This window comes from Salmo trutta, chromosome 16 (genome assembly GCF_901001165.1).
Source record: "Salmo trutta chromosome 16, fSalTru1.1, whole genome shotgun sequence".
Lineage (NCBI taxonomy): Eukaryota > Metazoa > Chordata > Actinopteri > Salmoniformes > Salmonidae > Salmo > Salmo trutta.
This window is the reverse complement of record NC_042972.1, coordinates 51,607,173-51,633,395: the sequence shown is the minus strand read 5'-3', so window position 1 is coordinate 51,633,395 and position 26,223 is coordinate 51,607,173. Positions and strand designations below refer to the sequence as shown.

The 26,223-nt window shown below is 42.6% G+C and overlaps 1 protein-coding gene across 1 annotated transcript in view; it reads left to right on the top strand.

Annotated features, from left to right (window-relative positions):
• The first annotated feature begins 8,692 nt into the window (after positions 1-8,692).
• The window catches only part of ppm1j (protein phosphatase, Mg2+/Mn2+ dependent, 1J), a 50,354-nt gene continuing 32,823 nt past the window's right edge, over positions 8,693-26,223 (top strand). The window contains exon 1 of the mRNA XM_029694880.1: positions 8,693-9,138. Within this exon, the coding sequence (XP_029550740.1) occupies positions 8,879-9,138 (260 nt within the window). The 5' untranslated portion in view covers positions 8,693-8,878. The remainder of the gene's footprint in view (positions 9,139-26,223) is intronic.

Genomic DNA, 26,223 nt, shown 5'->3' with positions numbered 1-26,223 from the left:
TTCAAGCCCAGGTAGGTGCGAGGAGAGGGACGGAAGCTATACTGTTACACTGGCAATACTAAAGTGCCTATAAGAACATCCAATAGTCAAAAGGTATATGAAATACACATCGTATAGAGAGAAATAGTCCTATAATAACTACAACCTAAAACTTCTTACCTGGGAATATTAAGACTCATGTTAAAAGGAACCACCAGCTTTCATATGTTCTCATGTTCTGAGCAAGGAACTTAAACGTTAGCTTTTTTACATGGCACATATTGCACTTTTACTTTCTTCTCCAACACCTTGTTTTTGCATTATTTAAACCAAATTGAACATGTTTCATTATTTATTTGAGGCTAAATTGATTTTATTGATGTATTATATTAAGTTAAAATAAGTGTTCATTCAGTATTGTTGTAATTGTCATTATTACAAAAAAATAAAAATACAAAACATTTCTTTTTAAACGGCCGATTAATCGGTATCGGCTTTTTTGGTCCTCCAATAATCGGTATCGGCGTTGAAAAATCATAAATCGGTCGACCTCTACTTTGGACTTCAAAGTACATGTCAAGTTTGTTAATAATACACTCAAGAAAAACTATTATATTTATAGTAGTGATTCAGGAGTAACATAAAAACAGAATAATATGCCCCACCAACATTAGACAACTATACAGAAAACCCTACAATTGCTGAAATAAGTCAATTAAATCAATGAGGAGAAAATAGTCAGAATAACTGATAACTAAAATAGCAGTACAGGTGGCACTCTTTTGCTAAGTGCAGAGATGTATTATAGGTATTGAATGTGTAGGGGGATGCTGCAGACTGTGGCACAGGAGAAAGATCAGCATACCTCAAATCACAGATGGGGTTATATTTTAGCTGGACAGCGTACCACTTACTTTAAAAGCCCCAAACCATTTCATTGCTTACAAAAGGTTTGGGATGGTTTGATCTTATGTGATGTTAATGTGATAACATGATTTCGCATTTGTAATGTCACATGTGAAGTGTTCCAAAAACATGTGTCACATGTGAAATGTCACATATGAAGTGTTTGAAATTCGTTGAGAAACACCAATTGGAGTTCAAAAACCATTTATAGATCGTTTTTTTATTAATAATGTTTTGTTGTTAATGTCAAAAATGCTGTTATGAGGTCATTTCCTTAGTAGGTGATGTCAGAGGTCAGCATGTGGGAGAAGTTGGAGTTCAGGGATGATGCCACGTTTATGTGCTAGTTGGAACTAGGAACTCGAAAATATCCGACTTGCTAATTGGTTGTGATTATACATGCTGCATTCAACCAGTTAGCAAGTCGGGAATTTCAATGAGAAATGCTGATTGGCTAATTGATGCACTGATGCATTACAAGCAAAACAAATATTCTACAAAAATGACAATAACTGTGGCCATTTGCATGACAATTAATACTTACCCAAAATGCCATAATCAACACAGCACTAGTTTGGAGTTACCTTTAAAGCTAATAGGCTATGTCAGAGTTTACACTTCATCCAATTATAATGACGGGAGGTCAAAATAACATAATGGGGGTCCCTGGGTTGCCGGGTGTGGCTGAAATGGCTGAATCCACTAATTCGAAGGGGTGTCCATATACATTGGTATATATTTAACAAGGCTGCAGAACTGACAGTATAAAAGCATAATGTTTATGAACAAAATACAACAGAGCATATTAACTGGGATGACATTCCCTGTCATGTGAAACCAAAAGGAGCTAGCAGAAAGCCACACCAGCAATGAGCCACGCCTGCAATCTTCTGATAGGCTGTTGCTGCTATATTCAGTACCTTCGGAAAGCATTCAGACCCCTTGACTTTTTCTACATTTTGTTAGGTTACATACTTTTTCTAAAATGTATAAAAAATGTTTTTTACCCCTGATCATAAAAAACTGAAATATCACCTTTACATAAGTATTCAGACCTTTTACTCAGTACTTTGTTGAAGCACCATTGGCAGCGATTACAGCCTCGAGTCTTCTAGGATATGACGCTACAAGCTTGGCACACCTGTATTTGGGGAGTTTCTCCAATTCTTCTCTGCAGATCCTCTCAAGATCTGTCAGGTTGGATGGGGAGCGTTGCTGCGCAGCTATTTTCAGGTCTCTCCAGAGATGTTTGATCGGGTTCAAGTCCAGGCTCTGGATGGGCCACTCAAGGACATTCAGAGACTTGTCCCGAAGCCACTCCTGTGTCGTCTTGGCTGTGTGCTTAGGGTCGTTGTCCTGTTGGAAGGTGAACCTTCGCCCCAGTCTGAGGCCCTGAGCGCTCTGGAGCAGGTTTTCATTAAGTTTCTCTCTGTTCTTTTCTCTGTTCATCTTTGCCTCGATCCTGACTCACAGCATGATGCTGCCACCAAATGCTTCACCATAGGGATGGTGCCAGGTTTTTTCCAGACGTGACGCTTGGCATTCAGGCCAAAGAGTTAAATCTTGGCTTCATCAGACCAGAGAATCTTGTTTCTCATGGTCTGAGAGTCTTTAGGTGGCTTTTGGCAAACTCCAAGAGGGCTGCATGTGCCTTTTAATGAGGAATGGCTTCCGTCTGGTCCCTCTACCACAAAGGCCTGATTGGTGGAGTGCTGCAGAGATGGTTGTCCTTCTGGAAGGTTTTCCCATCTCCACAGAGGAACTAGAACTCTGTCAGAGTTACTATTGGGTTCTTGGTCAACTCCCTAACCAAGATCCTTCTCCCCCGATTGCTCAGTTTGGCCGGGCGGCCAGCTCTAGGAAGAGTCTTGGTGGTTCCAAACTTGTTCCATTTATGAATGATGGAGGCCACTGTGTTCTTGGGGACCTTTAATGCTCTAGAATGTTTTTGGTATCCTTCCCCAGATCTGTGCCTCGACATAATCCTGTCTTGGAGCTCTACGGACAATTCCTTTGGCCTCATGGCTTGTTTTTTGCTCTGACATGCATTGTCAACTGTGGGACCTCATATAGACTGGTGTGTGCCTTTCCAAATCATGTCCAATCAATTGAATGTACCACAGGTGGACTCCAATCCAGTTGTAGAAACATCTCAAGGATGATCAATGGAAACAGGAGGCACCTAAGCTCAATTTGGAGTCTCATAGCAAAGGGTCTGAATACCTATGTACATACATTATTTATATTCATATATATATATTTATTGTTGCAAACATTCCTAAAAACCTGTTTTTGCTTTGTCATTATGGGGTATTGTGTTTAGGTTGCTAAAGATGTGTATTTATTTAATGCATTTTAGAATAAGGCTGTAACGTAACAAGATATGGAAAAAGTCAAGGGATCTGAATACTTTCCGAAGGCACTGTATGCTGTGAATCAGCAAGTGATGTGCATGTTGCCAACAGTAGGTTACTGGCAAGGATTGCTACTGGCAACATTTTGCCAGTAAGTTATTGTGACTTTCACAGTAACTTACTGACAAGTAGTTTACAGTCAAGAAATTAAAAATTACAAATTCACAGAAACAAGTCACCATTAGGTTACTGGAAAATGCACAATAACCTCTTGTGCAGCACAGCCACATTCCCTTAAACGGCTGTAGAACAGACCGTGTCAAAGCAGATGCTCAACTTGCATAGGCATAACCATCAAACACTTCAACTGCTACAACACTTTCACTGACAGTTGGCACAAATGCGCATATATGAGCACACACTCAAATATGCTAATGAACCCCACCAATACATTACCTCCACCTATCAAAGTGCAGTGACGATAGTCCCTTATATTCAAAATATTGGTTCGAAAAATGGCCCATTATACCTACAAGGTACCGAACTGTACCATGTGAGTTCATATATGTACACTGAAAAAAAAAGGTCTGGTACCATGTTTCATGAGCTGAAATGAAAGATCCCAGAAATGTTCTATGAGCTCAAAAAGCGTATTTCTCTAAAATGTTGTGCACAAATTTGCTTACATCCCTGTTAGTGAGCCTTTCTCCCTTGCCAAGATAATCCATCCACCTGACAGGTGTGGCATTTCAAGAAGCTGATTAAACGGCCTGATCATGACACAGTTGCACGTTGTGCTAGGGACAATAAAAGGCCACTCTAAAATGTGTAGTTTTGTCACACAACACAATGCCACAGATGTCTTAAGTTTTGAGGGATCGTGCAATTGGCATGCTGACTGCAGGAATGTCCACCAGAGCTGTTGCCAGAGAATTGAATGCTAATTTCTCTACCATAAGCCGCCTCCAACGTGGTTATAGAGAATTTGGCAGTACGTCCAACCGGCCTCACAACCGCAGGCCACGTGTATGGCATCGTGTGGGCAAGCGGTTTGCTGATGTCAACGTTGTAAACAGAGTGCCCCATGGTGGCGGTATGGTATGTACGACAGTGTTTTCCAGTTCCCGCCAATATCCAGCAACTTTGCACACACATTGAAGAGGAGTGGGACAACATCCCACAAGCCACAATCAGCAGCCTATGTGAAGGAGATGTGTTGCTCTGCATAAGGCAAATGGTGGTCACACCAGATACTGACTGGTTTTCTGATCTACAACCCTACCTTTTTTTAAGGTATCTTTGAAATCCATAGATTAGGGCCTAAGGAATTAATTTAAATTTACTGATTTCCTTATATGAACTGTAACACAGTAAAATCTTTGAAATTGTTGCATGTTGCGTTCATATTTTTGTTCAACATACCTGTGAAGTGTACTTTTGACCTTTTTGTAAGCCAGGGAACAACACTCTAGTAATAATAACAACGCACTGCTTTCGGCAGCATCATTTGTGCGACGTTGTCAGCAAACCCATTATACAGCGGCATACTGGTCATTTTATAGATACATTTACTTTATATATTTACTGCAATTCACAAAGTTCAGAGATCTATTATTGGGAATAAATATATAGAGAATCTCCATTATACATAGACCCGGTGGAGCAGCAGGATCTTCAGCTGGCTAACAACCAGGAGGTTGTGAGTTCAAATCCCAAGTGAGGTTGAGTCTCAAGCAATCAGCATACTGCCCAGTAACACTTTATGTTATCATGTGGCTTCCCATGTTGTCACATTAACTTCACAAATGACATGTGTTCACATGTGAAATTCATGTGGTTTATCCGTAAGGGAATGCCCCTTGACTCAACAGATCGGCAGACTCACTGACACCTGTTTTTCTCTTGTCATTTTGACCACAGAGAGAGGACCCTCAGAAGAAAGGCAGAGAGAGGCATCAGGCTTCATGCCAGGTCTTTCCAAGTAGCTATTCCATCAAGATGCTGCAGCCTTGACTAATGGGTTTGCATCAAGGAGCATTGCAATGTACAGTAGTTTGCACTTTCTAACTACTTTTACTCTCAGTGGCAATTCTCTCAACTGCAAGATTATGGAAAATAGAAGACTATGGAAGATATTGCTGCAATTTGTTGTATAGAACCTAATATAAGGGGCAGCCCCACCATACGGCCATTGCTATCATATTTCAAGAGTTGTTCACCCGTTTTGCTTTTTATCAAAGGTAACGTAACGAAATGCTAAATAGAGGATGAAAAGTTGAAACAATCAGAAATGCTTGTGCTGTACCAATATGAACCAATATGTCCTGGTTTGTGGAATTCATTCTAGTATCACTTATCAACACCCACTGTGCCAGTGCTTCATATTGAATGAGGCTAAATTCAGAGACAAAGTTCCACCAATCAGACTGCAGTAAAATGATAAGATTGTGAATACTAACTAGTAGCCTACTCAGTACTGCATCTGTAAAAATAACTATAGTGATGTGTATGTTTTGGATGACTATATTTCAATACCAAATGCGATGATTAATTTACAGTTTAACCAGACAACATATGATTCAATGATGTACTGTAAATCTATCCAATATGAACCACAGATGATTTACACAGGACTTCCTATGATCTCATTCTCTGTGTTAACTCCCCCCCACACACACACACCTCTCCCCCTTTCTCTCCTTCCCTCTCTTTCCCTCTCCCTCTCTTTCCCTCACTCACTCTCCGCTTCTCTCCCTCCCCGTCTATCTCAAGTTGGCTTTACCTGATGGTCTTGGCTGCCTCTCCCAGAGCACACACCCACACAGAGAGAGCGAGGAGGAGATTAAAAAAAAAAATTCACCTGTCATTCTCCCTGTTTCCAAATGATACAGCTCAGGTCTGGGGTTACACATTTGTGCCCAGTGGATCAGTCCTCCTGACAACCAAGTAGAGGGCCATTTATCAGCTCTGAGATTACATCTTCAATGCCAACCACAGCCAGTTGGTAAGCTGGGAGTAGTCTTAGACATGATAGAAAAGTTTTTTTTTAAATTGCTCTTCCTTATAGGCAAAAATTCTCATTTCGTTTTCTGATATTGTTTGCCAGTGTTGCTTCCTGGCATTGTTGCCAGCCTCTACTCTGCGATTGCAAATTCACCAACAGTGAACACAGCAACATAACCCCAGTTATTAGATACGGTAAGCAAAAACATGCAATAAAATGATATGAATGCATCCTATTCAGCAAATTGCCATCAGGGATAACAACAGAAATGTTTTTGCGTACTCAAGTAATGTGGCTTGTATCCCTTCATACACACTTGGCTCAATTGGTCAAGTTGATTGGAGCATGGTGTTTTCTACAGAAGAGTTGTGGGTTGAATTATTGCATGGGCCATATACTGCCTAATTTAAAGGCAGAGATGAGACTGTGGATAGTAGGTAACTGCCCTGCTCCACATCCTTCCTGCCTTTTAGTTGTCGGGAAGAAAGGTCGAGGAAAAGTCAGATCCGCTGCCACTCCATAATTTAAATATGTGCTAACTGCAAGTCTGTTTACAAACGTCTGCTAAATAACTATTATTATGTTACATTTTCATCTGTTCATCAGCCAAACTGCTTCTCATCTCCTATACTCTGGCTCCCTCTATTGGGGAAATATTTACTCTACAATGCCCTAGAGTCATTTAAAAACAAAAATACTTTACTTAACTAGACAAGTCAGTTAATTAATAACAAATTCTTATTTTACAATGACGGCCTACCCCGGCCAAACCCTCCCCTAACCCGGACGACGCTGGGCCAATTGTGTGCCGCCCTATGGGACTCCCAATCACGGCCGGTTGTGATACAGCCCGGGATCAAACCAGGGTCTGTAGTGACGCCTCTAGCACTGAGATGCAGTGCCTTAGACCGCTGTGCCACTCGGGAGCCAACACTGGAACTAATTACAGTGTAACTAAAAAGTATAAGAGCACCACAACAGTCATACTTTTAGAGAAAAGTCGACTTGATCCGTCTGAGATTAGGCTACCGCTTTTAAATGAGCATAACACACGTTTTTTTGGATTATGTTTTTCTGACCTAAAAATATGCATTACCCTTGAAAAAATATCAAGATTGTGGTGGAATTGGCAGTCCACCATAATAAACTCCTTGTAGTAGTGTAATCATTTGGGGGCTTTCTACTCTGGAATTAGCAACTTTGCAATTAGAGGACAAATGCACAAGCTACCTGCCCTGTGCCATAAAGGTCTAGACCTCTTAGCTGAGACAGTAGTAGGCTTGGCCTATACCTGAATACAGGGAGGCAACACTATTCCCCGTCTCTTGAGAAGCAGAGCCGTAATGGGACCATCAACATAAGCTAAATATGATGTGGCTGTCCATGGTACTGATTTCTCTGTGTGTGCGCGCAAGTAGAAAAAACATGTTGACTCATCCTACTTGTAGAGAAATGCCAATGACATCCTCCTCTTTCATGTTGCCTAAATGGTCTAGGACTCTGTCAAACTTTTATTTGTATATATTTTCAATTGTTTGATTTTAGTTTTTGTTGTCCTAAGCAGACTGGCCAAAATACTTGCTCGCTAGCCTAACTTCCTTTCATGGGCAATGATACGCCAGGCCAGCTAGTTAAAATTAGCATACATATGCCTACATGTTGAACTTCCATCCTCTTAGGCCAGGGGCATAAATGTATTAATTTATGGTTGGATCAGAATCACCGTTATAATCATCGGCCAGTACAAAGAATTAAGTAAAAGTCCAAATCCCTATCTCCATACATGGTTAATTTAGGCAAGGGACGATTTTAGCAAGCTAGCTAGCCACCGGAACAATGAGATGCAACAATTCAAGTTTTTTTCTATCAATAATGATGTTTGGCTTGTGATGTGATTGATGTGAAGCCAAATCCTAAATGGCTTCCCTTGACACTTTTTTTTTTGGTGAGCCAGGACCATTCACAATTGAGATGACTCAGTTTAGCTCAATGCTCATTGGCTATTATTTTATAGATTTTTTCTATCAAGGGAGGCCAAATGCTCATTGTATTCAACGCTAATACCAGCAACAATGTCATACTCTTTCTGACCAGACAGTATCATATAGATATGCTACACATACAGAGACAGAGGGGCGCTGTTTCGTTCGCTCGTATGCTTTAACCAGTGAGATACAATCAGCCGCATGCGAATTGAATGCCATTTATGAGAGACGAAAGATACATTGTTTTTTATTATTTTTTGTAAATTGATTTCGGATGCCTGGCTTCCCTTTGCAGACATGAATACACGACACTGATAATTGATCAACAGCACTGCTCAAGAGTGATCTTGTCTTCATTGTGACAGGGAATGGTTATTTTGTGTCCAATCCAGACTGGCGCGCAATTTGCAGTGCGTCTCCCCCCCACAACAGCGTTCACTAAAACCCTGCCTTCTGAGATTAGTATACGCACTGAGTGGGGAAGGGGTAGGCTATATTTTCAATGAGGAAAACAGTGTCTGTCAAACGTCACATGGGGCTGGGACCGATTGCTTCCTGAAATGCTGTTCATCGTTGTATTTTTTTATTCACTACGGTACTATTATTAGGCTTTTCATTCATTTCTGTATCGGTTTATTATTTCTATCGCAATGATTAGCAAAGTCAAAAATGCGATGTCCACGCTGGTGGGTGGAATGATGCCCCACGGTCATCACCAGCACCACGGATCCGGGAACGTTCACCACCAGAACTGTCACCAGGACGGTCTGCCTCCACGGTTCCCCTACGGTCGACCTGAGTTTCTGGATCTTACACCAGAGCTTCTTCAATACTCGACAGAACATGCTTCTCGACCGGTGCTGACGTTGAAGAGGGACAGCAGGCTTCCCTGGCGGACGGGATACGCAGAGTGAGTGGTTTCTCGACATGTCATTCATAGGGATTTACAAAAAATCCCCAACATTAAAATGCAACTATCAGATTGAATGTTGTAGGCCAAGGATAAATTGCACTGTTGACAATAAACAGTTTTATGGCGAATATGGCCTCTGTGCTGCTATTGCAAATTCACCCGAGAGCACAGCTGCAACCTGGACTCAGGGGTAGACATAAGATAGTAAACGAAAATCCGGGATACCACAATTAGTAGGATATGTTACGTTTCGTATGGTATGTATTAAGTTCTCGATGTCTGTCCATCATTTCTATGATATGTTGCATATTACAATTCGTATGATATACTACAAATTGCAATTTGTTGTGGCTAACATTAGCTAGGTGGCTAACGTTAGCTAGGCTAGAAGTTATGGGTTAAGGTTAGGCAATAGGTTAAAGGGTTTTAAGGTTAGCGGAATGGTTAGCTAACATGCTAAGTAGTTGCAAAGTAGCTAAAAAGTAGTAAATAGTTGCTAAAATGCTGAACTGTCTGTGGTGAGATTCAAACACGCAACCTTTGGGTTGCTAGAAATTCGAGTTAAAAGCCTACCACCCTATTTTCGTTTTTGCCAAAGTAACCTGTCTTATGTAACCGTATCAAGTAGCATATTATACTGATGAGTGTCTCGGATTAACATTTACTATATTACGTGTAGTCAATGAGACCAGGCTGCACAGCCTGCTGCTGCTGTAGCTGATGACGCTGAAGCAACCTATGGTGTGGTTACTTTAAAACAGTGAGAATCCCTCAATGTCCACTCACTGCATAGACTGACATTGCAACAATAATCAGCTACATATTTTGCAGTATATTGTATTTTATAGGATCTCACAACATGTAGAACAAACAAAAACATTGAAATGCTACATACTTAGAGTAAGTGATCTCTCCAGTAGTAGACTATCATAATCAGTCCACATCACTGTTATCATCCTATTCTTTGTTGACTGGACACATATTAATAGGATCATGTGCCTGAAAGCTATTCCGGTGGAAATTAGTATCTTATAGGATAGGGATAGACTGTGTACTAGGCCTACTGCTTGAATTTGTCAAAATACGTTTGGTTTCTTTCATAAAGATTCAATAAGTCCCATAGTCGACACAAAAATGTCATGTAATGTAGCCTACATGTTTTAGGAGTGAAGGCATGCTAGAAAGTAACAAGAGGGAGGGAGAATTATCAACATTACTTGACATGAATGTCAAACAAACTAATATCAAACATCATGCTAACTTTACCCCGGTACAGTTGAAAGGTAAGGTTGTCTCTGAACATGCAAAGTGCAAAGAACAGTTGACAAAGAGTACCTGTGTGGAAGTGTTATAAAATGCCTTTAAGTGTTGCCTACTCTTCATAAAACTGTAACTACTGATTACAGCATATGAAGTGTTCAGTAAAACCTATTTCTATGTAGCTTATGCATTCTACCCTATACAAATGTTTGTAGTTTATACATAGTTTATATTCTCAGGGAGACATCATGTGATATTGAGTTAGTCCTGCATGTTTCTACAACAGTATAAGCCTACCTGTGTTTCCAGTGACAATAAAGCAATAAACCATCTAATACAAAGCATGCAGTACCTATCACCTCCCAAGGTAATTTCATTCACTCTATTGGGTAGAATGTGCTGCCTGGTTGATTCAGGGGAGAGAAAAAAAAACTCCCAGCATCATTCCAGACCTGCCATCTCTCAAGAGGGGGAGTCAGTGGAGGCTGACTGGTGGATTCATACATTTCCAGACCTAGGTGGGTTATACCATTGTATGAAACCCACCCCCGGCCGTCTCCTCAAAGACCCTGAGAAATAAATCTGAGAAAGAGCTGAGTCATCCAAGGGGCGAGACAGACAGACATACAGGGGGGGTTTGCAATGAAGCGAAGAAGAAGCAGGGATTTTACAATTGCAGGCAGGATGAAAGAAAGGATTCTCACTCCCAAGCAGCAGCAGCATAGAGCGAAGGCGAATGTAGGAAAATGCGTCACACAATTATTAAAGGGTTATTATACACAGCGTTTTACAAAAACATGCATCATGGAGTCTGTGATTATTGTAAACAGCGTCATACATACAGAATGTATTTATTTCACCAAACTGACAATAAAAGTGTACATATAGGCTAGTGTACTTTCGTATTGCCTATATTCTATTTTGCAATGGAGAAGAATTTAGTTGCTCTCTTCTTCAATGGAGAATTACTACGTCCATCTCCTTCACACTGTTTCTAAAGTGCAGTACAAACCACTGCTGTAATGGACCGAGTGGAAACAATGATCACACATTGACTCTGAACTCTCCAGTTGGAGATAGTCCTGACCTGCACGGGTCAGTTTTTGTTGGAGTCGCACCCACCCCATGCCGGAGACATCAATTCCGAGCTCCACCCGATACCCAACATCAGGATAGTTTTCTCCACAACCCGACCAACCCGCATAGATTTGTTCCGAGAGCTGAGCCCACCCATATCCAAGCGTTCTATCCTAACAATAGCAGTCAACCACCCAAGCAAACTGGCTAACCTTGGCTAGCTTGCTAGCTACTTCCAGACAGAAATGAGAGAACAGCTCACTCTGACCATTTTACTCGTCCTAGCAGAGCTATTTGGGCTGTTTATATGTTATCTAGAGCGTTGGTGATTGCAACTGTGCTGCTTGCAACAATTTACGCTTTTTTGCCAACGTTTCCTGACACCGGCCATATTCAACGGGTGTTAGGTGTTTGTAAATTTGTCAGTTTTTCTGAGCTCTTGCACACTCGGACGAGAGTGCTCTGAAATCGGAGTAGATAGCCAGAGCGAATTTCCCAGCTACGTCTATCAACTGTTGTTGCAGTGACATCATTTAACATTCTATTGAAATAGTTACTTGCATAGTGGAGTCTTTTGTTAAGACATGTAGCTAGCTAGCTAAACAATGAACCATAATCCCAACTCATGACATTACTACCTTGCATGAATCTGCAGGTAGCTAACCAACCAGGTTCAATGTTAGCTAGCTAACATTAGGCAATAACTAGCAAAGCAAATGGCTCTGAGATACGAATAATATTACTACACAGATCATACTTGTAACGTTAGCTAGTGAGCCAGCCAGCTAACGTTAGCTAGCTAGCTAACAATACACTTTAACTTGAAATGGAAATGACTTTCTGACAAAATTAGAAATGTAATATCTGAAAATGTAGCTAGCTAGACTATCTTACCGTATACATGTATGCTGGGATACATGGACGCTTCTCCCTCTCTGTCACGGATACCATGATTGCCCTTAGTTTGAAGATATAATCCGAAGACAGGTGTTTTCTCCATCTCCTTAGCTTTCATACTCTAATTCCACTGATTTCAAAACTTGCGTTAGACAGGATTACCTACACACCCAGAAGGCATTTCTGCCAAAAAACGCATTTTGATTTAAAAAAAAGTTATGTTCAAATGGCTCTCCTGTGAAGTAGGGACGCGCTACATACGCCTAGTTTCCTGAAATGAGTCACAGGTCAAGACCCTGGTGAGGACAACGAGCACGCAGATGAGACTGTTTCTGAAAGTTTGTGCAGAAATTCTTCTGTTGTGCAAACCCACAGTTTAATCAGCTTTCTAGGTGGCTGGTCTCAGACGATCCCGCAGTTGAAGAAGCCGGATGTGGATGTCCTGGGCTGGCGTAGTTACACAAACTAGGTCTACACCTGTACTTCAGCTCCAATTGACATACAGTGAAAGTATTCAGACTTTTTCCACATCTTGTTACTTTACAGCCCTATTCTAAAATGGATTAAATAAAAACAATTCCTCAGCAATCTACACACAATACCACATAATGACAAAGCGAACAGGTTTTTAGAATTTTTGCAAATGTATTAAAAATAAAGTATTCAGACCCTTTGCTATAAGACTCAATTGAGCTCAGGTACATCCTGTTTCCATTGATCATCCTTGAGATGTTTCTACAACTTTATTGCAGTCCACCTGTGGTAAATTCAATTTATTGGACATGATTTGGAAAGGCGCACACCTGTCTATATAAGGTCCCACAGTTGACAGTGCATGTCAGCGAAAATTAAACCAAGCCAATAAGTCAAAGGAATTATCCATAGATCTCCGAGACAGGATTGTGTCGAGGCACAGATCTTGGGAAGGGTACCAAAACATTTCTGCAGCATTGAAGGTCCCCAAGAACACAGTGGCCTCCATTCTTAAATGGAATAAGTTTGGAACCACCAAGACTCTTCCTAGAGCTGGCCACCCAGCCAAACTGAGTAATCGGGGGAGAAAGGCTTGGTCAGGGAGGTGACCAAGAACCCAATGGTCACTCTGACAGAGCTCTAGAGTTCCTTTCTGGAGATGGGAGAACCTTCCAGAAGGACAAGCATCTCTGCAGCACTACACCAATCAGGCCTTTATGGTAGAGTGGCCAGACAGAAGCCACTTCTCAGAAAAAGGCACATGACAGCCCGCTTGGAGTTTACCAAAAGGCACCTAAAGACTCTCAGACCATGAGAAACAAGATTCTCTGGTCTGATGAAACCAAAATTGAACTCTTTGACCTGAATGCCAAGCGTCACGTCTGGAGGACACCTGGCACCATCCTTAGGGTGAAGCATGGTGATGGCAGCATCATGCTGTGAGGATGTTTTTCAGCTGCAAGGACTGGGAGACTAGTCAGGACCGAGGCAAGAAAGAACGGAGCAATGTACAGAGAGATCCTTGATGAAAACCTGCTCCAGAGCACTCAGGACCTCAGACTCTGGCGAAGGTTCACATTCCAACAGGACAACGACCCTAAGAACACAGCCAAGACAACGCAGGAGGGGCTTCGGGACAAGTCTCTGAATGTCATTGAGTGGCCCAGCCAGAGCCTGGACAAACATCTCTGGAGAGACCTGAAAATAGCTGACGGATCTGCAGAGAAGAATGGAAGAAACTCCCCAAATACAGGTGTGCCAAGCTTGTAGCGTCATACCCAAGAAGACTCGATACTGTAATCGCTGCCAAAAGGTGCTTCAACAAAGTACTGAGTAAAGGGTCTGAATAGTTGTGTGTGTGTGTGTGTGTGTGTGTGTGTGTGTGTATATATATATATTTTTTTATATACATGAGCAAAAAATTATAAACAGTTTTTGCTTTGTCATTATAGGGTATTGTGTGAAGATTGAGGAAAATAAACAATTCAATATATTTTAGAATAAGGCTGCAGCGTAAGAAAATGTGGAAAAAGTCAAGGGGTCTGAATACTTTCCAAAGGCAATGTACCTACAAAGTATGCACCTGTGCTTGAACCCAATGGGTCTAATCCTGATTGGTTAAAACCGCAATCCAGCCGGTGTCGATTCCACAAGTTGCCATCGGCTAAATCTATGATGTTAAAATGCCTATTTACTCTGTTCCTTCTGACTGCGCAATCCACTCATCAGCCCAGCCAGGCAACTTATGAACTTGATCTCCACTATAAAAAGCATGTAGAAATGATCTCCCATTTTTGAAAATGTGTTTTCAACAGCAGAGATTTGTATAAACCTTCCTGTCTGTCTCTCCAATATTTGCAACATTGTTTCAATATTGAAATTTGATCTTCTGCTGTCCAATAGTAATGAACAAGTCGGGACGAGACAGATAGGCATATACAAAAAAATGTCAATTGAAAAAAAGATTACGCCACTAATTTGCAGTCTTTCCAGCTTCAGTTTGAAGTCCTTGTGTTACTGTAGCTGTGTTGTTGGCAAGCTCCTCTGAACAGCAGTGTCCTGACAAGTGAGTACTTTTTTCTATGCCAGGTGAAATCGTGCCTCATTAGCTCATTGTTATGGATGTATCCAAATAAATGTCACTAGAAAACAGCATATGCAAATATAGCTACTTTGCTGTTATTCTGGCTGCATGTGACTTTTGGATGTGACTAAATTAACCGTAGTTGGCTCGCTAGCAAACAAGGGATAAGAACGTTGCCAGCCAGTATGGCAATGGAACATTTAGAACGAACGACATGTCCCATTACGCTGATAAACCAGGTCTACACTTGTGACTATTCAGCAAAACTAACATAACCCAGGTATACCTTTGTGCAAGAGACAATAAACAAATCTATCGACATTAAATATTTGTTAAATTATTACACTAATTCAGTTTACGGGTCTATACACGGCCAATTCCCTCAGAAATAACAAAATATTTTACGGATAGAATCACTGATTTAAACATTATGTAAAGGCTGGTGGATAGTGGCAAAATCATCTGGAAGATCATCTTGATCAAGTACATCTATCAGGTATGAACGTAAAACCCAGATGCAGACAGTGTCGAATTAACAATGGTTTAATAATCCAACAGGGGCAGGCAATAGACAGGTCAAGGCAGACAGGGGTCAGTAAATCAGAGGTGGGGCAACGGTACCGGACGGCAGGCAGGGTCAGGGTAGGCAGAGGTCAATAATCCAGAGGTGGGGCAAAGGTACAGGTCGGCAGGCAGCCTCAGGGGAAGGCAGAGTGGTCAGGCAGGCGAGAAAAAGAAGAGACTGGGAAAAGCAGGAGCTGACAATAAAAATACTGGTTGACTTGACAAACAAGATGAACTGGCAACAGACAGAGAACACAGATATAAATACACAGGGGATAATGTGGAAGATGGGTGACAGCTGGAGGGGGGTTGAGACAATCACACAGACAGGTGAAACCCGATCAGGGCGTGACAGTACACCCCTCCGCTTGTCGCATAGACCTGGAAGTGGTCTTCAACAGAGCGGCCCGGGCTCTATTCCAGGTACGGCGACAGCGGCGGATGAACATCTGGGCAGAGGGATTGCTGACTTCCTCCTTTTGCTTGGGGAAGAGCGGAGGCTGATATCCCAAGGAACACTCGAAGGGCGAGAGACCCGTGGCAGAGCAAGGAAGGGTGTTGCGGGCGTACTCAACCCATACCAGTTGCTGACTCCAGGTGGTAGGGTTGGTGGAAACTAGGCAGCGAAGAGTCGTCTCTAAGTCCTGGTTGGCTTGCTCCGACTGGCCGTTGGACTGGGGGTGGAATCCGGAGGACAGGCTGGTCGATGACCCAATGAGCATGCAGAACGCCTTCCAGAACTGGGACAAGAACTGCGGACCCCGGTCGGAGACCATGTCCATCGGGAGTCTGTGGATCCAGGAAGACGTGCTGCACCATAAGCTGGGCCGTCTCCTTGGCCAAGGGTAGTTTGCGGAGAGGAATGAAGTGGGTGGCTTTGGAAAATTGGTCGACCACCGTCAGGATGGCAGTGTTGCCCTCAGACGGGGGGAGACCCGTGACAAATGCCAGGGATATATTGGACCAGGGACGGTGAGGGACAGGCAGTGGTTGGAGCTTGCCAAGGAGTCTTGTTCTGTGCGCAGACCGTGCAGGCGGAGACAAACACGGCAACATCCGGAACCATAGTAGGCCACCAAAAGCGTTGTCGCTCGAAGGCCAGGGTCCGACGGGAGCCCGGGTGACAGGCAAGCCTGGAGGAATGGGCCCACTCCAGGACCACAGAGCGGACAGCGTCAGGCACAAACATCCGGTTATATGCCCCCCCCGTTCAGGGTTCGGCTGAGACGGCTGCGCAATGAATGTTGAAGGCGGTCTTCCTCTCGTATCCACACCAGGTGGTAGGCGTTTCGTAGATCCAGCTTGGAGAAAACAGTGGCCCCTGGAGTGGCTCGAAGGCAGAGGAAATGAGTGGTAGTGGATAACGGTTCTTCACAGTAATGTCATTGAGTCCCCGGTAGTCAATGCACGGGCGCAGGGTCTTGTCCTTTTTCTCCACGAAGAAGAACCTTGTGGGAAAGGAAGAGGAACGGATAAATCCTGCAGCTAGGGAGTCCCCAATGTAGGTCTCCATAGCTCTGGTTCCGACAGAGAGTACAGACATCCCCAGGGTGGCGTGGTGCTAGGGAGAAGGTCAATCCTGCAGTCATAGGGGCGGTGCGGCGGAAGGAAAGTGGCCCGGGACTTGTTGAACAACTCCCGGAGGTCCTGGTACTCCGCGAGAATGGCGGAGAGGTTCGGAGCAAGGTTGCGCCGACTTCAGACAATGGGCGTGGCAGAACGGACTCCAGCCCATGATAGCACCCGTAGACTAGTTGACTTGACAAACAAGATGAACTGGCAACAGACAAACAGAGAACACAGGTATAAATACAAAGGGGATAATGGGGAAGATGGGCGACACCTGGAGGGGGGTTGAGACAATCACACAGACAGGTGAAACTGATCAGGGCGTGACAATATCCATAACCCAACGCCACTTCAATCTACTGAAAAAGAATAATCTGCTATGATTAAAGAAACTACATGACCAAAATTATGTGGACACCTGCTCGTCAAACATCTCATTCCAAAATCATGGGAATTAATATGGAGTTGGTCTCTCCTTTGATGCTGTAACAGCCTCCACTCTTCTAGGAAGGCATTCCACTAGATGTTGGAACATTTTTGCAGGGACTTGCTTCCATTCAGCCACAAGAGAATTAGTGAGGTCGGGCACTGATGTTGGGCGATTAGACCTGGCTCGCAGTCGGCATTCCAATTCATCCCAAAGGTGTTTGATGGGGTTGAGGTCGGGGCTCTGTGCAGGCCAATCAAGTTCTTCCACACAGATCTTGACAAACCATTTCTGTATGGACCTAGCTTTGTGCATGGGGGTATTGTTATGCTGAAACAGGAAAGGGCCTTCCCAAACTGTTACCACAAAGTTGGAAGCACAGAATCATCAAGAATGTCATTGTACTGTATGTTGTAGCCTTTAGATTTCCCTTAGCTTTTAGCCTAGCCCGAAACATGAAAAACAGCCCCAGACCATTATTCCTCCTCCACTAAACTTTACAGTTTAGGTAGCGTTCTCCTGGCATCCGCCAAACCCAGATTCGTCCGTCAGACTGCCAGATGGTGAAGCGCAATTCGTCACTCAAGAAAAGGCTTTCCACTGCTCCAGAGTCCAATGGCTGCGAGCTTTACACCACTCCAGTTGACTCTTGGCATTGCGCATGGTGATCTTAGGCTTGTGTGCGGCTGCTCGGCCATGGAAACCTATTTCATGAAGCTCCCGATGAACAGTTCTTGCACAGACATTGCTTCCAGAGGCAGTATGGAACTCGGTAGTGAGTGTTGCAACCGAGGACAGATGATTTTTACTCACTACAGCATTCAGCGTTCTGTGAACTTGTGTGGCTTACCACTTCACAGCACTTACAGTTGACCGTGGCAGCTCTAGCAGGGTATGAATTTGATGAACTGACTTGTTGGAAAGGTGGAATCCTATGACGGTGCCACGTTGAACGTCACTGAGCTCTTCAGTAAGGCCATTCTACTGCCAATGTTTGTCTATGGAGATTGCCTTGCTGTGTGCTCGATTTTATGCATTTGTCAGAAACGGGTTTGGCTGAAATAGCCAAATCCACTAATTTGAAGGATTGTCCACATACATTTGTATATATATAATAAATTAGTGCCACTGTATTGTCCCATTGGTCACAAATGTGACCGCTAAGTTATTTTCATATACCACGCGCATCATGGATTCAATGTATTGAAAATTAAGACACATACAGTATGTAAACTAGACATTTAAACATATTTACAAAGAAAATATTTTAAAATGTCAACAATGTATTTGTTGCTAAAGCTGTTGCATACAGAGTTCAGGTGCCAAATTCATCTGAAAAGTACACCTTGGAGAATTATGCTTGTGGTCTTGTGACCATTTTGAGAAATCATATAATAATATATGAAACATTTGATAAGTACAAATGTAACTTCTCTACAGCCTGTAAAGTACAAAAGGTTTTTCTTTCACTATATGTGTCCCATGGGATTAAATGGGTTAAATAAACAATTCCCATAATAGAATAGTCTATAGGCTTTAAAAATAGCCTACATTTATTTAGTAGGCTAAAGTCTACTCAAACTTTTACCAGCAGCACAGGTTTTAACTTTATATGGCCTGCATATGGTCTAAATCAGGTATTCCCAAACTGGGCTATGCGCAATGCTGTCGGGGGTATGCCAAATGACATTTTTTTTCACATTTTCAAACAGTCCATTTATATTTTCCAACAGGGCTATACATTTGGGTGAGGTTTTTTTTCTCGCCTGAGTAGCCTCGTTGCACTGCCAAAAATAAAATGTGTTCAACGAAATAACAACACAATGTCAAATACAGGTAGCGTAGTCAAATAATTAACAACGAATCACATTAACCGTTACTCTCTCGTGGGTGAAACCTTCACTCTTGGGCAGACATTTAGAAACAAAACATGCCAATTTGAAAAATAAGCCATGGGAGCTTTTTGAGTGAGAATTAAGACAACTTTCGAGTAGTAAGACATGTATAAAAGCAACAGATACTATTAACAAGAAGGGGCTAGAAGCGTCATATATGGTGAGCTACCGAGTGGCTAGGCAAGCCCCATACTATTGTGGAGGACTTAATTCTTCCTGCTACCGCGGATATGGCTGGGACAATGTTTCATGATGCATCAGTGACATGGCGGGAGATGTTTTGAAACAATTACTGTTTTGCATACAAGCCAATTAATTCTATGTGTTACAGCTGGATGAGTCAACAAACATGGCGGGTCTGGCACAGCTCCTGGTGTATGTCTGTTACATTTATGGGGGGTCAATTAAGGAAGACATCCGCTTCTGCAAACCACTGGAAACCAGGACAACAGGAGAGGATATTTTTAAAGTACTGGACAGCTTTGTGACAAAAAGTGGACTTTGATGGTCAAGATGTGTTGGTATCTGTACTGATGGCGCAAAAGCCATGACAGGGAGACATGCGTGCAAGCAGTTTCTCCCAACACCACTTGGGTACACTGCAGCATCCACCGAGAGACTCTTGCTGCCAAGGGAATGCCTGACAGCTTGAAAGACGTTTTGGACACAACAGTGAAAATGGTTAACTTTGTTAAAGCAAGGCCCCTGAACTCTCGTGTATTTTCTGCATTATTCAATGATATGGGCAGCGACCATGTAACGCTTTACAACATATAGAATTGCACTAGTTATCAAGGGGCAAAGTATTGACACGTTTTTTTTTTAATTGAGAGATGAGCTTAAAATTTCTTTACTGACCATCATTTTCACTTGTCTGACCTCTTGCATGATGAGTTTCTCACACGACTGGCATATCTGGGTGATGCTTTTTCTCGCCTCAATGATCTGAATCTAGGATTACAGGGACTCTCTGCAACTATATTCAATGTACAGGACAATATTGAGGCTATGATTAAGAAGTTTGCTCTCTTCTCTGTCTGCATTCAAATTATGCAGGTACTTTCCCGAAATGGACGGCACGAACAACTGGATTCGTTATCCCTTTCATGCCCTGCCTCCAGTCCACTTAAATCAAGTTTTATTAGTCACAAGTGCCGAATAACAACAGGTGTAGACCTTACAGTGAAATGCTTACTTATGAGCCCCTAACCGACAGTGCAGTTTCAAAAAATACGGATAAGCGATAAAAGTAGCAAGTAATTAAAGAATAGCAGTAAAAAATAACAATAAATACAGGGGGGTTCCGGTACAGAGTCAATGTGCGGGGGCACCGGGTAGTTGAGGTAGTATGTACATGTAGGTAGAGTTAATTAAAGTGACTATGCATAGATGACAACAGAGAGTGGCAGTGGTGTGGAGAGGGGAGGGGGAGGGGGGGGCAAATGTGAGTAGTCTGGGTAGCCGTTTGACTAGATGTTCAGGAGTCTTATGACTTGGGGGTAGAAACTGTTTAGAAGCATCTTGGACCTAGACTTGGCGCTCTGGTACCGCTTGCCGTGTGGTAGCAGAGAGAACAGTCTATGACTAGGGTGGCTGGAGTCTTTGACAATTTTTAGGGCCTTCCTCTGACACTTAGTGTTCTTGGGCACAGGCACTATGGTGGTCTGCTTAAAACATGTTGGTATTACAGACTCGGACAGGGAGAGGTTGAAAATGTCAGTGAAGACAAGTTGGTCAGCGCATGCTCGCAGTACACGTCCTGGTAATCCATCTGGCCCTGCGGCCTTGTGAATGTTGACCTGTTTAAAGGTCTTACTCACATTGGCTGCGGAGAGCGTGAGCACACAGTCTTCCGGTACAGCTGGTGCTCTCATGCATGTTTCAGTGTTATTTGCCTCGACGCGAGCATAGAAATAGTTTAGCTCGTCCGGTAGGCTCGTGTCACTGGGCAGCTCTCGGCTGTGCTTCCCTTTGTAGTCTAATGGTTTGCAGGCTCTGCCACATCCGACGAGCATCAGAGCCGGTGTAGTACAACTCGATCTTAGTCCTGTATTGACGCTTTTCCTGTTTGATGGTTCGTCGGAGGGCATAGCGGGATTTCTTATAAGCTTCCGGGTTAGAGTTCCGCTCCTTGAAAGTGGCAGCTCCAGCCTTTAGCTCAGTGCGGATGTTGCCTGGCTACTCGGAGAGCCGCCCCTGAGTGAGCATTTCATTGTTTGCTTATGGCAGAATAAAGCTCATTCAATGCTATCTTAGTGTCAGCCTCTGACTGTGGCTGGCACACACTTACCAATATCTGAACAAGAGAGCCTCATCGAAATTGCAACAAGCTGTTCTGTGAAAATTGAATTTAAATCAGAAGCCACTGCCAGATTTCTGGATTGGGCTGCGCTGAGTATCCGGTCTTGGCAAATCGCGCAGTTAAGATACTGATGCCCTTTGCAACCACGTATCTATGTGAGAGTGGATTCTCGGCCCTCACTAGCAGACTGTGTGTGAAAAATAATTTAAGACTGAGACTCTCTCAAGTTATGTGCATCCTTTCAAGCACACCCTTCTCATTAACCTGTGGTGAGTTATTCACAATTTTTGATGCCCAAATAAGGCTTTATATGTAAGATGGCTAAATAAAGAGCAGGTAGTTGGAGGGGTCTACTTCATTGATTTAAGTCCAGTATCTGTGAAAGTATGGTCATTTTGATATCACTTGGAGTCACCTATCAAAGTCACAACACTGTTCTGTTTTGACCCTACATTAATGAACTCTCCACCAGGACAGGACAGGACAGCAGTGTTCATTTTACCTTGCAGACTAAAGAACTGTCTCTTCAGACTAAAAGACACTCTGGCCTCCAGCTCCTTTAGACTCCAGAGAGAGTCCTTCCCCTCATCTCCTCCAGCTCCTAGCACTCCAGTTCCTAGAAATGTATTTTACCTTGATCACCTATGATGGGGCACTTAACCATGCCTCACACACACACACACCGCATAATGCATCACTGTAATTGAGGCAAAACTTACAATAGATTTTGCACTGAACTGTTTCTATTATTGCGTTGAACTTTTAATCTTTGCTCTTTTACTCTACAGCAGTACTGTGGTTTTTGGCTTTGACTTTGGCTCGTGTTGTTAAATTGTTCATGCCCCCTTATTTGAATGCACTTATTGTAAGTTGCTCTGGATAAGAGTGAGTGTTGCAATGTCAATGTAATCCCCTCGGGGCATCTATTTAAGCTTATTGACCTCTAAACAGATAGCAGAGAATGATGCTAATTTTTTATTTTTATTTGAACCATTTCATGTCAATGATGTTGCAAAAATGTTAAAACAAAAATCTGCTGGAGCTGATTCGCTTCAACCCTTTTTCCTGCAGTTTTGTACCCCCCCTCATTGTAGAACCTTTTGCCCCACATGTTTTATTTAAAAATTGCTTCTGGTGCTATCCCTAAGATCTGGAAGGTGGTGCAAGTCCTGCCCCTTCACAAACGCAGGGATACTTCGGACCTAGATAACTACTGCCAAATTTCTAAACTATCTTGCCTTGCAAAATTATTCGAATCACTGGCAAACTCTCAGCTAATAACGGTTTTAACTTCAAATTATATTCTTAATTTTTATTTCACCTTTATTTAACCAGGTAGGCTAGTTGAGAACAAGTTCTCATTTACAACTGTGACCTGGCCAAGATAAAGCACAACAGTAAGACACATACAACAACACAGGACAGCAGTGAATAAACAAACAGTCAATAATACAGTAGAAAAAAGAAAAGTCTATATACAGTGAGTGCAAATGAGGTAAGATAAGGGAGGTAAGGCAATAAATAGGCCATGGTGGCGAAGTAATTACAATATAGCAATTAAACACTGGAATGGTAGATGTGCAGAAGATGAATGTGCAAGTAGAGATACTGGGGTGCAAAGGAGCAAGATAAATACATCTATTCAGTATGGGGATGAGGTAGTTGGATGGGCTGTTTACAGATGGGCTATGTACAGGTGCAGTGATATGTGAGCTGCTCTGACAGCTGGTGCTTAAAGCTAGTGAGGGAGATATGAGTCTCCAGCTTCAGTGATTTTTGCAGTTCGTTCCAGTCACTGGCAGCAGAGAACTTGAAGGAAAGGCGGCCAAAGGAGGAATTGGCTTTGGGTGTGACCAGTGAAATATACCTGCTGGAGTGCGTGCTACGGGTGGGTGCTGCTATGGTGACCAGTGAGCTGAGATAAGGCGGGGCTTTACCTAGCAGAGACTTGTAGATGACCTGGAGCCAGTAGGTTTGGCGACGAGTATGAAGCAAGGGCCAGCCAACGAAAGCGTACAGGTCGTAGTGGTGGGTAGTATATGGACGAGTTGCTGTGGGGAGTGCAGGGCTGTTGACCGGGGTAGTGGTAGCCAGGTGGAAAGCATGGCCAGCCGTAGAAAAATGAATATTGAAATTCTCAAATATAGTGGATTTATCAGTGGTGACAGTGTTTCCTAGCCTCAGTGCAGTGGGCAGCTGCTCTTATTCTCCATGGACTTTACAGTGTCCCAGAACTTTTTTGAGTTTGTGCTACAAGATGAACATTTCTGTTTGAAAAAGCTAGCCTTAGCTTTCCTAACTGCCTGTGTATATTGGTTCCTAATTTCCCTGAAAAGTTGCATATCACGGGGGCTATTCGATGCTAATGCAGAATGGCACAGGATGTTTTTGTGCTGGTCAAGGGCAATCAGGTCTGGAGAGAACCAAGAGCTATATCTGTTCCTGGTTCAACATTTTTTGAAAGGTGTGTACCAGTCTGGTTTTAGACCTGGACATAATACATTTATGAAACGGTGCTAAATGGCTTGATAAGATAATCCATCCATCTGACAGGTGTGGCATATCAAGAAGCTGGTTAAACAGCATGGTCATTATAGAGGTGCACCTTGTGCTGGGGACAATAAAATTCCAATCTAAAATGTGCAGCTTTGTCACACAACACAGATGTCTCAAGTTTTGAGCAAGCTTGCAATTGGCATGCTGACTGCAGGAATGTCCACCAGAGCTGTTGCCAGAGAATTTTATGTTAATTTCTCTACCATAAACCGCCTTCCATGTCGTTTTAGAGAATTTGGCAGTACATACAACCGGCCTCACAACAGCAGACCATGTATGGCATCGTGTGGGCGAGCAGTTTGCTGATGTCAACGTTGTGAACATAGTGCCCCATGGTGGTGGTGGGGTTATGGTATGGGCAGGTATAAGCTACGGACAACGAACACAATTGCATTTTATCGATGATATCGTGACGAGATTCTGAGGCCCATTCTGTGACCAACAGATGCATATCTATATTCCCAGTAATTTGAAATCCATAGATTAGGGCCTAATTAATTTTTAAATTGACTGATTTCCTCATATGAACTGTGACTCAGTAAAATCTTTTAAACTGTTGCATGTTGCGTTTATATTTTTGTTCAGTATAAACAATATTGGTCTATCTGCAAAAATCTGTAACATTCATCTGTATGCATGTACGCTATTGCCCCTACTGCCGACCAGGCTATGTCGGAAAAATTATTGATGGAAATGGATGTTTTATGTTGTTTTCTATTTGTTGTAAAACATCTTACATATTTCTACATATTTATGCATTGGATGGTTCTCTCAGCGAGCAGGTTCCCGCCTATAAATATATGGGCTTTTGGATTGACAAAATGTTGACGTTTAAAAAAAATAAACAGATGAGCTAGTTAAAAAGTTGATATTGAAAGTAGCCTCTCCCCAAATAGCAGGAAGCAGTTGTACAGGCAACTTTCCTGCCAGCTCCTTACTATGGCGACACCATGTATCAGAATGCAGCAGCCGCTACTCTAAAACCTTTGGCTGCAGTGTACCATAGCGCTCTTTGCTTTATCACAGGTGACAGGTTTAATACTCGTCACTGCATCCTTTATAAGAAGGTCGTCTGGACCTCTCTAAATTCCCGTAGATCACTTCATTTCTCCCTTTTTGTTTACAAGCTTCCAACATCTCACTTCTCTGCTAAAGTATACAAATATGGGGCAGCAAATCTTGATGTCCCTCTTGTTTTGAATAATTGACAAATCTCATTAAATCTCCAATCCCTGGTGCCAATAGGGCAGTTTAGAATGCCGATGAGGAATGAACTCACTGAAGCTTCTGAGTGTTTTGGTCGATTTGTAATAATTTATCTCGAAGTTTATTTTTTTCAGTTTTATTGAATTATCATATTGATTTGTGAATTATTTGTTCTCAGGGCACCATTGAGAATGAGACCCTGGTCTCAAATTGGGCTTACCTCAAAAAATGCAAGTTAAAAATAAAGACAAAGTTAACTGAGTGGGGCTGAGATAAATGCGAAGCAGCAGTGTCCTGATGTTCATCATCGCAATACAGTTGTTTCAGTTGTTAAATTATAACCCCTATGGAAAACCAGACAGCTAGCAATGCTTTTCCAGACTTGGAACAATATGGAGCTGTTATGCTGAATATTTTCACATTGGGTGCATACCCCAGTCTGTACTGTACTCGATCACACAGTGCATTCACACACAAGCACTTCCTCGGAGCGGTTGCCTAATAAACGATTTGCAAACAACAGATCTGTCACGTCATACAGTATGCTGTGAAAGCTTTTGGGTGGGAACAGAGACTTACTGTAGAGGAATTCAAAGGACGACTCTAACCTTTTTTCAAAGTTGGCATGCTGGAGCTCAGAAGTCTTTTGAATTATGCTTATAGCAGCAATCCATCTCAGTGAGCCTGGCATCAATTATCTGTAACCAGACACTACCTTCCACTTTAAAAGCCTTTAGTCAAATTATATTAGATGCAGAATGTACAATAGCCA